The sequence below is a fragment of the Alligator sinensis genome, unplaced genomic scaffold, assembly GCF_000455745.1.
Source record: "Alligator sinensis unplaced genomic scaffold, ASM45574v1 scaffold97_1, whole genome shotgun sequence".
Lineage (NCBI taxonomy): Eukaryota > Metazoa > Chordata > Crocodylia > Alligatoridae > Alligator > Alligator sinensis.
The window spans coordinates 532,275-544,551 of record NW_005841921.1 but is presented as its reverse complement, the minus strand read 5'-3'; the positions used below and the strand labels follow the sequence as shown (position 1 = coordinate 544,551).

The window sequence follows — 12,277 nt, the reverse complement described above, 5'->3', positions numbered from 1 at the left end:
ATTGCTAGGCCACAGGTCATGCCTTGTATTCAGCTGTAAAGCTAATACTTTTTAATAATCTAAATTATTGTAAACCTAACAGTATGCTTATCAGAAAACTATTTTATTTCAGGGTAATAACAAACCTGCGCACTATAAATCCTCCCTTTGTTCCAATTTTTCAGGAGAAATTTTGGAACACACTTTTAGGTATTTAACTTCTTGTGGGGTTAGGTTTTGATGATTGATGCTGGATATTTGTACAAACTGACCATATATTTTTACTTGCCTTTGCATAAACTGTTGTCCTAGAGAGCATAAACACTGAAAACAACATAACAGGCAGACTATAGTTATAACTATTTTAATTATACTTAGCATAAAAGGTTTAAGCTATTCTGTAAGGGAAGAGAACTAGTTAGTAAGCCAGCTAAGAGATGCATCTTTGGGGATTTTAGCTACATCTTTGGCTTTTTGGATATGTATAGCTGTATTATTGAGGTGGGTTTGTATTATGGTAAAAGAACTGTTAACTCATACACAATATTCTGGTCTGATAATTGCACAAGCTCTCCCTTGAACAGCGAGGAGAAAATCAAGGGCTATACGGTTTTGAATTATTATTTGTCGGAGTTCTTCTTGGGTGTTAGGCAAGGCAGCAACGGCCTTCGAGAGTTTCTTGTGACCTTCACTGAATTTATGAGCCATGATTTTTATCACAGCTTGGAGGCGTAGTGTAAATTTTTTAAGACAAGCAGTGCCTATTCCCAGGAGTATACCTACTAAAGAACACCCGACTAATACTTTTTGGTATGTGGAGTTTTTTTATATTTGTCTACTATATCACGGCTTTTTTGTAAATTTCTCTTGTTTCGCCACCTGCTCCGTGGAAGGTGCATGGCGAAGGACGTAGAGGGTTTTAGCATTGCCGGATAGCAGATACCTTTTCCTTTGGCAGGGATTTTATGGTAGGCGTGGGGGGCACAGACCCAGTATTGTCCTTTTAAAGCAGCGAGGTTTGAATACTTAGGAGGTATTCGGCCCCCGTTTTCTAATCTTAGTACTCCACGTTCACCCTTTGATTTAAAGGAAGGATTTACAGTTTCATTGAAGAAGTATTGTCTCCGGGAGGTATCAGTGTACAAACAATACCACAAGGTATTATTTAAAGAGGAGATGGGGGTGCAGATAGGATTAGTGCCTTTTTGGTTAAGTTTTTGCCGCTGTAGAAAGCTGTAGAAATCATTGTAAGAGCTGCAATAGGTAGGAGTTGCTGTGTTATTATTACGCCAGTCTCCTCCACTTGAACTAGTAAAATAGTGGTGACATATGCTGGTGCCTAAATTGATGCAGTTTGATACTGAACAGTTTACATAGAAACACTAATTTTCAACAACAGGCTTTACTAAAAGGAACTCCTGCTGACTTTGGTTCTAAGCTTGGTTATTAGAGGGGTTTAAAAGTGACTCAGTGGGGCCCAAGGGGATGGGAGTCATGGGAATTCCTCCTTGGGTGTGGAGAAGAAAATGACTGTACACCCAACAGTTACTTTGGTTTTCTGCTTTAGCGACTTTTTTAATGTATTGAAGGTACATATTGTTATCAGAGATATGGGCAACAGTAGGTTTAAGAGTAGTTTTAGCCTGAGGAGACTCTGCAAATTGTCTGAAAACTGGGTGGCTAGGCTTTACACAATATTTTGTTCTATAAGTAAATACCTGAACTTCTGCTGAACTACAGCAACGTGAGGGAGGATACTAACGGGCAATGTTGACCTTCCTGACTATTTTAGAGTTTGACTGAATTGCTTATCCAGACAGGAAAACCTCGGGCACCAGGATTAGCACATCTGCAGCAACTGGTAGCTATAGCCAATCCCTGTGAAAGACTTATTTCTCCAGCAAAGGGAAAGATTAGAAATAACATAGTTATAAAAGCTATATTAAAACAAAATCAGCACAAACAGTATGCACAACCTTGCAGCTTCAATAACTGATCTTCTGGGACACTATCCAGACAGGAAAACCTCGGGCACCAGGATTAGCACATCTGCAGCAACTGGTAGCTATAGCCAATCCCTGTGAAAGACTTATTTCTCCAGCAAAGGGAAAGATTAGAAATAACATAGTTATAAAAGCTATATTAAAACAAAATCAGCACAAACAGTATGCACAACCTTGCAGCTTCAATAACTGATCTTCTGGGACACGTTACAGTTTTAAAGTGCTCGGTTTCAGCTGATTTAAAAGTGTCTAGAGGATGCAGTACTTGGAGTTCGGTGCTCTCTGGGCTGGGCAGGACCCCAAAAGGGTGACAGTTTATTAGTGGACTTTGGTTAGTTTGAGTTTTATATTATCTAATGGGCTGCAGGTCCAGGAGGTGTTTGTTTTTATTTTTTCGTCTGCTTCTGGCTCACCCTTGTTGCGGTCAGGTGGGTGTGCGGTGCTCCCGCGAAGTCTGCAGTCGTCTTTTTCTGGCTTCCCCTTTTCCAGGTCAGGGAAGCTCGCGTTGGAGCCGATCCTGAGCTCTGGTGAGACTTCTGTCTTTTTTGTACGAGTATAATGAATCCAGTTGTCCTTTTTTGTTATCTTTACGGCGGTGTGGGAGGTGAGGAGGACTTGATATGGTCCTTGCCACTTAGGTTCAAGGGGAGACCGTTTTTAAGTTTTTATATATATCCAGTCTCCAGGCTGGATGCGATGTGCTGGGACATCGGCAGGGGGGGGTTGGCTTAAAGCAGCATACCTATGGAGAGATTTTAACTGAGACTGTAGAGATAAAATATAAGAGGTGAGTTCTTCATCGCCTAAAAGAGAAGAAGTGTGAGCCGGTAGTAAGGGGAAATGTTGGGGAACAGGGTGTCCAAACAGCAGCTCGTAAGGGCTGAGCTTTAGTTTTTTTCTGGGGGTTGATCTGATGGACATAAGAGCCAGTGGGAGAGTCTTAGTCTATTTTAACCTGCTCTCAGCACATAGCTTTCTAATTTTTTGTTTCAGGGTTTGATTCATTCTCTTTATTTGTCCTGAGCTTTCTGGGTGCCAAGGGGTATGGAATTTTCATTTTATTTTTAGGCAGCTGGTCAGTGTTTTGTTTATGTCAGCAGTAAAATGTGATCCTCGATTGCTTTTAATGATACGTGGAGGACCAAACCTGGGTATAATTTTTAAGGAGTATTTTTACTACTTGTTGTGCTGTAGTTCTTCTGGTGGGGAAGGCTTCTACCCACCCCGTGAGTTGGTCAACAGTTACTAGGAGGTTTTTGTACCCATTGTCTTTAGGCATATCAGCAAAATCTATTTGTAGTCTTTTAAAGGGAGTATAAGCCCAGGGGCTGGCTCTAGGGGGTCCTGATTTTTCTCCTTTGATATTAAACTTTTGCATATACTGTAGTGTTTTAAAAGCCTTTTTGCTTCCTGGTAGACTCCGGGTGCATAGAACAGCCTATTAGTGATAGTGGTACTTTTTTTTTTTTTTTGCGCAACTTAAAAGCTTGCTTTGGTGAAGTTGTTGTAGATAAGGTTTAAGGGCTGCTTTAAGTAGCGCTATTTTTCCGTCCGGCAATCGCTATATTCTATCCTTTTTAACTACTTTATTTCACAAAAGATCAGGTACAGAAATTAAAAAAAAACAAACCCTCAATCTCACTAAAGAGAAACCATTCTAACACATTCAGAACTTCACACCGTGACAAACACTTTCGCAGTAATACACATTATGCCTAACATTTCATATAGCTCTCGAGAAATGAGCAGTTCTACTCTTCCCTGTCTCATAGAACACATGCAAAAACTTTCGGCATTTCACTCTGAGAAAAAACAAAAGCAGCCTGGTGAGGGACCAGGGCACGGCACAAGCTGGAAGCCACAGTCCGCTACCGCGCCGAACTGCTCAGGCAGTGGTTCAGCTTCAAGTACTTTAAACGGAGTTAGTACTGCATAACCCGTTTTTGTTTTTTGTTTTTTAACTCCGTTGGCTATTTTTGAAGAGCCATATAAAAAAAATCAAGTCAGGGTTGTCTAAGGGTAAGTCACTAAGATCTACCCTGGGTTTGTCTGAAAATGCTGCAACTTGAAGGCAATCGTGGGAGTCTGGTTCCCCGTCGCTGGGTAGAGGTAATAGAGTAGCCGGATTCAGGGTATTGCATCTCTCTATGACCAGGTTTGTAGCCATTAAAAGTGTGGTTTTCTATTTGTTCATTCTCTGATAAGAAAAATGTTGAGTATTTTTCTGGAGGAGGAGGAGGGCTACTGCGTGTGGAACCTTCAGGATAAGGGGGTATCTGAGGACTAATTCCTGGGCTTTTTTGACTATTGTTGCAGCTGCTGCCACTGCGTGAAGGCAGCCTACTCCCCCCTTTTTCACTGGATCTAATTGTGCAAAGAAGTAAGCTGCGGGCAGCTTTATGATCCCTTCCATTAAAAGTTTTAGTAGCAATGGCTAAGATTTCTGCCATGGATTTACTCTCGACACCCTCAGTGTCATGTTGGAGCTTCTTTCTAATATCTTTGCTAGCCTGACAAGTTTTAACACAGGCAAAATGGCAGGTGTCTTGGGGTCTATGTTTCTATACTGGTGTATAGCTTTACAGAGTCTTTCAAAGTAGTCTCAAGGGTGTTCTTCTGGACCCTGAACAGTAGCTGTCACTTTGGACCAGTTTGTAGTTTTATCTCCTGCCTCTTCTTTTTTTTTTTAGTCTCTTTTAGCATACGTATTGCATTCTGTCCCTCTTCTTTGTTGTAATTTTAATTTGGATCTTGCCTAGGTACACCATTAGGCATGTAGTGGTTTTGATGCTGCTGATCGGCTAGAAATTGGTCAGCGTGGCGTAGTACTTGGGTCTTCTCGTCTGAGGTTAAGAGGCTTTTGAGAAACTGCATGACATCTGACCAGGAGGGGTTATGAGTCATGAAAATGGTTTTGAAGCACCTTAGAACTACTTTGGGATCATCTCTGAGCCTGGGGGTGTTTTCTTGCCAGTTTAAAAAGTCGGTGGTGGAGAACGGAGCATGTGTCCAGTGACTGATAACTTCTACACCCTTGCCAGGCACAGGGTATTGTCTTAGGGGAACCAGAAGGCTAGGGGCAGGTACTTGTTGTCGGGTACGATTAGCTATGGGAGTCGGATCAGTGTTCGGGGAAGTTGAGTCTGGAGAGGGATGCCTTGATCTATCTACAGGCTCAGGACTTGAGTGGTTGCCGGGAGGCAGTCGGGGTGATGCCTTCCAACGATTTCCCGAGTCCCCTGCCGGCACGGGAATGAACGGATCAGGTGGGATAGGGGGTCTGGACATGGGTTTATAATCATCATCTGAATATGAAGGTGGTACAGAAGGTTTTGGACATTGAAGGGGAGCTAACAAATTCGGGAAGGGTACAGGGGTCGGGGTGACTAAAGGTTTACTAGCAACATTGTCTTATAAATACCACTAATTTATTAGGTCGAGGCAGAGGTCCTCCAAGATCTTTCGTAAGGCAGCCAGGCAATTTGGGTCAAATGATCCATTTTCTGGCCATTGTCTTCCCAAATCTAACTGAGACGTGTAAGATGTCTAATTAATTAAACAGAGTTCTGCCATACGAGACTTGGACAGTTCTGCCCGTCCCTCCAAACGTTTCCAATTCCTGATTATATAATCAAGGGATGAGTCTGTTATGACAGCATTTCTACTTTATATCCGTGTCTTTCGCCTTTCGGCTAGGCTGCCAGCTCTAACAGCGTTTAAAGTAGCAGACGGATACCCTCAAAGACTGCTTCCAGAGACCTCTAGAGGTTAAACCAGAAAACCAGAAACCAGGTAGAAACCAAAAACATACCTGACCTGAGGTACTCGCCGGTACCGTTCCTTTACCTGATTTGAGGATCCCGCCTTATTGGTCCTGAGGGGACCATCCACCTCCCGAGACTGACCCAAATAGGTGAACTCACTTGGTGCGCGCTGGGGTGTCAGGGGGTGGAGATCTCCAAAGGCTCCAAGCTAGATGGGTCCCATCTGGGGTGCCAAATTGTGGTGGGACAAAACTCCCTAGAGTTCGTTATCTAGCTGCAACAGGGACCAGACAATGCGGGTAAAGAATTGACAGCCGTTTATTTGCTCGAGCAAAGACCATAAAGCCAGCAAAAGGCAAAATGGCCCCCCCTAAAGGGTGGGGCGATCTTTTATACTTTTTACAATAAGGCAAGACTACAGGGTTAACAAAAGCAATACTTGGGCGGTGCTTTACAAATCTTCATAACAGCATATTTCTATTAAGCTGAACTAGTACTTTTTTAAAAGCTAAAAGTTAGGTAACAGTAACATTATGATAGGTTAGCAAAAACTTGCACAGTAGTAGATACTTCTTAAGGACATGATCACTGTACTTAGAACAATGGCTTCTTTGTCCTATCTTGCTTCTTGCTGTAGCTGATTTTTCAGCACACAGACACAGATTCACTTGCTGCATTTTACTCAGAAAATGTTTAACACAATTAAAATGATTACTTAACATAAGCAAAGGCTTAGCTATCATTCTGCCTTGTGGTCAGCGGCATTGCTAGGCCACAGGTCATGCCTTGTATTCAGCTGCAAAGCTAATACTTCTTAATAATCCAAATTATTGTTAACTTAACAGTATGCCATCAGAAAATTATTTTATTTCAGGGTAATAACAAACATGCTCACCACACAGCACTGGTCTCATGTATTCAGCATCCCACATTTCAAAGTGGTGGCAGGGGTGCTTTAATGAAAGCTTGTCAAATGAACTTTAGTTAAATGCCCCTGCCACCATTTTGAAAAGCAGGATGCTGAATACACAAAACGCTGCAGGCATTTTAATTACAGTGCCTCCTGAGAGCCGCTCTAATTAAAAAGCCCCCTTCCTCCCCCAAACTCCAGAGCATGTGTATAAGCACCCACTGATTCAACTGCAACATAGAAGATATTCTCATTGAGACCACTGGAAATCTGGCCTGAGTACAGGCAACAGGATTGAATCAGGCGGCTATTACTAACTTGATTGCTATTAATCTAAATGGCAGGGCTTAAAATGCAACAACTGCGTGGAGAAACTGGTGTGGAAGAGGTAGCCAGAGCAGATGTTAATGAGCAAGAGGTGTCAGAAGAGTCTTTGAGTGACTGTAGAACTCAAGGCACCCAGACAAACAATGAAAACACTCCTTTAAAAGCAGGTAATTGCAAGAAAAGCTACACTGTCAATTGGCCACAATTCTCTCTGGTAGTCATAATTTAGTGATTAGATGGCTATTTGATTTTATTTCTTACTAGCTAATTGCCCACCAAGAATGATGTGGGGGAGGGGAGGGGACGGGCCTGGGATGGAGTGTCGCCACCTAACGTCCCATGCTGCCGCTGCTCTGCCTCTTGCAGGGACCGGGGTGGGGGAGTCGAGGCCAATGCTGCTGGCCCCAGCTCCCCCACCCTCTGTCCAGTCCTCGCGCAGCTTTGGAATCATTGTTGCCCTCTCCCACATTTGGAGCACTCTGATTGGCTGTTTCCATCAACCAATCAGAGTGCAAATAAAGTGTTATGGGCAGACAGACAGACAGACTTAGGCTTTTGTAATATTAGATTTAGTAGGGGATATTTTACCAATTGAACTCTTAATATTGAGTTTTGCTCTTACTCATCCAAATGCAATTCTTATTTACCCTGCTGTTAAAGAAATGAGACTATAGTCTGACAAGTTTGTTCCTGCCTCCAGTAAGATCAGTAAGTTTGTCATAACATAGGACAAAATTAGAACCTTATATACATTTTGGTCTTTTTATTGTGTATTAAATTCTGTCCCTATATTTTTACAGCGTCCCTGAGTGCCTAAGAGGCGGTACTGACACCACCTCTTTCTCTCTTTCTCAGTGGTTGAAGTACCATTACAGTCAGAATCTGTAGAACAAAGGCCTAAAGAGGGGATCAGAGATGGTGACGTTGAATATAGAAAAAAAGACAACATTACAAATGATTACAGCAGTGGAGACAGCTTGATAGAAGTGAAAACAGGTAAAGGAAAGTCATGGAAAAGCTACACTAACAAAACTCCAGTGTACTGACATAATATGAATGCAATGTTATTTTAGTTTGTCTACACATATGGTTGACAATCCTAACATCCAACTAGGATTAATTAAAAGCACAGTTATACTATAATCTGTCATAACTAAATAGACCACAAGAGCTTTGATGTCAGTATTCTACTAGCATCATATGATATAACTTTTTTGGAAACCCAGATGCTACCTCAACTTTACTTCAAACTTATCCAATATAAACAATAAATAAAACATTCTAATATTCATATCCTATGATTAGTAGGCTCCTGTTTCCAAACAACAACAATTTTTCTTAATTTCAAAAAGGAAGCCAAAAAACACATTTTTTCCTTTGAAATTGTGCAAATAGCTGTCAGTCTCTCTCTTTAGATGAGCAGCAAACTATCATACATACTGTTCTTATATATACACATTGAATTTTCTTTTATTACATAAAAACATGAAGACATTCAGCCTGAAAAGAAAACTGTGATCTCTGTATCTGAAACAAATGAACAAAATGAGCAGCAATTAAGTGGTGATCATAAACCAGTGGTTGATCTATCCATGCAAAAGGTAGAAGAAACAAAAGATTGCTCAAGGTAATTTTAATGTTATTTATTGCTTAAATTTGCAGTTCAGTAAAATCAACTCATGTTTTGTCATGATTTCAGTGAAGGCAAAAATTTCACTCTCAAAAATGCATCTTAAGTAATACAGAAAAAATGTTATATGAAATAAACCTGATGCCAATAAAAAGTGGTTTCGAAACTCCATACTGCTTTCTGATGGCCATAGTACAAAGTGACTGTCTTACTATCAATTCAGACACCGCACTGTTAAAATGAGGAGAAAAATAAATGATTCACATGATAAACAATGGGACCTAACTCATTTATTTTGTAAGTTTTGGTCAAATCCACTCCAGAACAATATAGATTTTTACCATTTGAGTCTTGTTCAGAGGCCAACAGGAAATGAGCCAGTTTGTTCACTCCAACTCCCAGCAGAAGCACGAGCACATCACAAAACCTGCTATCACAATTAGTACTAATTGGTCATTTCATTGAGTATTTCAGCATACAGGCCATACTATTGCATGGCTGTGAGGAATGAACTATCCCTCACTTCAGTAGCAATGCATCCTTTTTTGTGAAAGATAATGTGAGGACGTTTGTGTTTCTGCTAGCCCTAAAATATTTGTTTTGTAGGGACTTCTCCCTCCTGCTTTTTAAAGCTGAAGAATAGATGTCCACTGATTTCATCAGGCAGTGTATCAGATTAAATATGTAGAAAACTTCAGTTCCAAGGTTTTGGAGCAAATAGTGTACATAGTAAAATCATTTGCATTTCCAAAGGAATTAATTTAATGTTATTGTGAACCTATAATTTGCCAAGAATTCAATCTGAAGACCTCCCAAAAAGACACAAGATTTATTTTTGAAAAACAGTGAAATAGGTTAGATGTGTAAAATGCCATACTACGTTATGTATATAACAGTTTTCACTAGCTACTAAAGTATGGTTTAGGTCATTATTTTTGTCTTTCCAGTTCTCTTATGGAATGTGTAGATCTCCTAGGATTTATTCCAGTTATGTTTGGTTCGGAGAGACAGCTACATGCTGACAATTATGCATGCTTTATACTGCCTTATTAATTCAGCTGAAGAGTAATCCATGTCAGAGCTGTTTGTTGCTTAGAAAAAACCAATTTTTTCAGTGTAGTATTACAAATCTAAATGCAACTTTTTTAATTTTTTTTTTTTTTTTTAGAAGTCTGAGTCTATCAGCTTTATTGGTTTAGGAGCGTTTTCCCATCAGGAATATCCTGCTGTTTTAAGCAGCAGTCTTGAAAATGTTTACATATTTAACTCGTTGCAGCATTGAACTCAACTGGACTATTTTAATAGTGTGATAAGTTAAGCTTATCAATAAGTCTTTGCAAGACTAGAGCATAACAATTCCACCTGTATTTTTATTGAGTTAAAAAGAAAAATGGAAAATATGCCTGAAAAACAGTTTTGCAATATGTAATTTTTGTTGCTGTAATACAGCCATGTAAAACCAGGTAGAGGGCTTTTTAAACTAAGTAGGTACATGAGATAAGTTACTAAGCTTTCTTTCAATCCTTTAGGGATGTATATTTCAGTACAAACTCATCTCACCAAATAATTAAATATTTTCTGCAAGTTCATAGATTCATAGAGTTGGAAGGGACTTGGCAAGCAAGAAGAGAGTCACAAACCCTGAGGTCATGTGATCCCAGCCAGGTGCCTGTCAAGTCTCCTCTTGAAGACCCCCAAGGATGGGGTGAGCACCACCTCCCTTGGGAGCCCATTCCAGATTCTGGCAACCATGACATTAGGAGAAAGTTCTTCACTGTCCAGCCTAAACCTTCTCTTATGGCCATTGTTCCTTGTCACTTCAGGGGGTGCCCTGGTGAACAGATTGTCTCTTACTTCATGTTGCTCTCCCCTTATGAATTTGTACGCTGCCTTCTCTTGGAGAGGCTGAAGAGGTTAAGGTCCCTTAGCCTTTCCTCGTAGGGCCTTCCCTGAAGGCCTCTAATCGGGCGAGTGGCCCTTCTTTGGACCCTCTCCAGGTTGTCCGCATCCCACTTAAACTGCGGCATCCAGAACTGGACACAGTACTCCAGCTGCAGTCTGACCAGTGCTGCATAGAGGGGGAGAATCACTTCCCTGGACCTGTTTGTGAAGCACCTACTGATGCACGACAAGGTGCGATTGGCTCTGCCAGCTGCTTCATCACATTGGCGACTCATGTTTATCCTGGAGTCAGTGACTCCAAGATCTTGTTCTGCCTCAGTGGAGCTGAGAAGGTCGCCCCCCCAGCCTGTAGGTATGATGGCAGTTCTTCCTCCCTAGATGCAGCACCTTGTACTTGTCCTTATTGAATTGCATCCTGTTGCTCTCTGCCCACTTCCCCAGCCTGTCTAGGTCAGCCTGGATCTGGTTCCTCTCCAGGGCATTAGCTGCACCCCATAATTGTCATCCACATATTTGGACAGGGTGCTTCCTACCCCCTCACTATTGCTCTGACAACAGTCTTAGTGAGAAAGTTACACATTCAAACATTTTTATTTAAATAAATACCCAAAGCATGCATAGAGTAATACAAAAAAGTCAGGTTCTTGATTAAATTTGTAACTTAAAGGCCTTGATCCTCCATTAGCAGTATGCCTGTCCTGTCAGGCAGTGATCCAACTTCCAAGGCATAAATAAGAAAAGAGGAAGGGAAGAGCATAAAAGGTTTTAACATCAAAATCATGTCGTTGTTTAGCTATTAAATTCTTGTTTGTTCTCCTTTTTAACAGCCTATAGTAGGATGGGAAATACAGCTATACTTAAAACAGGTGGAAATAGAAAGCCATCCTGAAAGAACCGCTTTATAATTGTTTTAATTATGCTCCTAAAAGCTGTAGATACGTCTCCAGAAGGGTGAAGACATTAATGAATTGTCTTAATGAGAAACCAGATAGTTGAACTATCCAAAACTCAAACAGTTTTTAAAAAGTTTTCAGAACACATGTTGTGATTTAAGGATGTTTTTCTTTAGCTGTTCACTCTTCCCTTTAATATTTTAGAATGACAAAAAAGGCTTTGAGAGACATCTGCAAACAGCAAAAATTGTACTTGACCCCGTCCTTGAATGATACACTATATTTACATTATAAAGGTAAGGCACATGAAAATGATTTGTCAAATTAAATAGAAGTATGGCAGAGAATTTATGCTCATTAAGGGGAAGGTACTTTAAAACGGTTGTATTAGAAGTATAATTTAGTTTAATGGATAAATAATTAAGAGTTGAGCTAAATTAGTATCAAAGTACAGGAATACATCAGTGTCAACTCTGAGGGCAGATGCACTGAAGTGCAGCACTTGCACAATCTGGAAAACATAGCACATCAGATTATACATCAGCCTCTCACTTAAGAGATCCTGGTTTAAAATATTGGTTCCAACAAGATTAGAAAAAACACACTGCAGGAAAAAACCAAGGTAATTTTTTGCTAAAGAGGCAATTTTCCAGTTTGTAAACAGGTTGCTTAGCCTGCTGGCTGATTTGCTTCCTGAGGAGGTCCTCAGCCAGTCCTCCCAAGTGAAGCAGTCTTTTAAACAAATAAAGAAACAAAACTAAATCCTTCTGCCCTGTCCCAAGCACAAGGGGAGCCCCTTTTGCTCTGGCCCCTCCTAACAGTACACTGTTCCACTCAAAGTTTGTTTACTCTTTAGGGAGCTCTTCAGG

General features: G+C 40.7%; 2 protein-coding genes and 1 long non-coding RNA gene across 13 annotated transcripts in view; 1 reads left to right on the top strand and 2 right to left on the bottom strand.

Moving 5' to 3' along the window:
* Positions 1-12,277, top strand: part of DNAAF1 (dynein axonemal assembly factor 1) — a 32,396-nt gene that overhangs the window by 2,062 nt on the left and 18,057 nt on the right. For 6 of the 11 annotated variants that reach the window (XM_025198413.1, XM_025198417.1, XM_025198420.1 and 3 more), the window contains 4 exons: positions 7,001-7,150; positions 7,839-7,979; positions 8,475-8,610; positions 11,613-11,704. In XM_025198413.1, coding sequence (XP_025054198.1) covers positions 7,001-7,150; positions 7,839-7,979; positions 8,475-8,610; positions 11,613-11,704 — 519 coding nt within the window. Of the gene's footprint in view, positions 1-5,678; positions 5,775-5,799; positions 5,896-7,000; positions 7,151-7,838; positions 7,980-8,474; positions 8,611-11,612; positions 11,705-12,277 lie in introns of those variants that run through there. The other 5 variants (XM_014517679.2, XM_025198419.1, XM_014517680.2 and 2 more) reach the window with 3 other exon arrangements.
* Positions 1-12,277, bottom strand: part of HSDL1 (hydroxysteroid dehydrogenase like 1) — a 39,761-nt gene that overhangs the window by 17,158 nt on the left and 10,326 nt on the right. The gene's annotated exons all lie outside the window — the stretch shown is intronic.
* On the bottom strand, positions 1,212-2,947 carry LOC112549500. Its single transcript, XR_003092926.1, has 2 exons — positions 2,006-2,947; positions 1,212-1,805 (listed from the first exon to the last, which is right to left on the bottom strand). It is a non-coding gene; the product is annotated as an uncharacterized LOC112549500 (long non-coding RNA).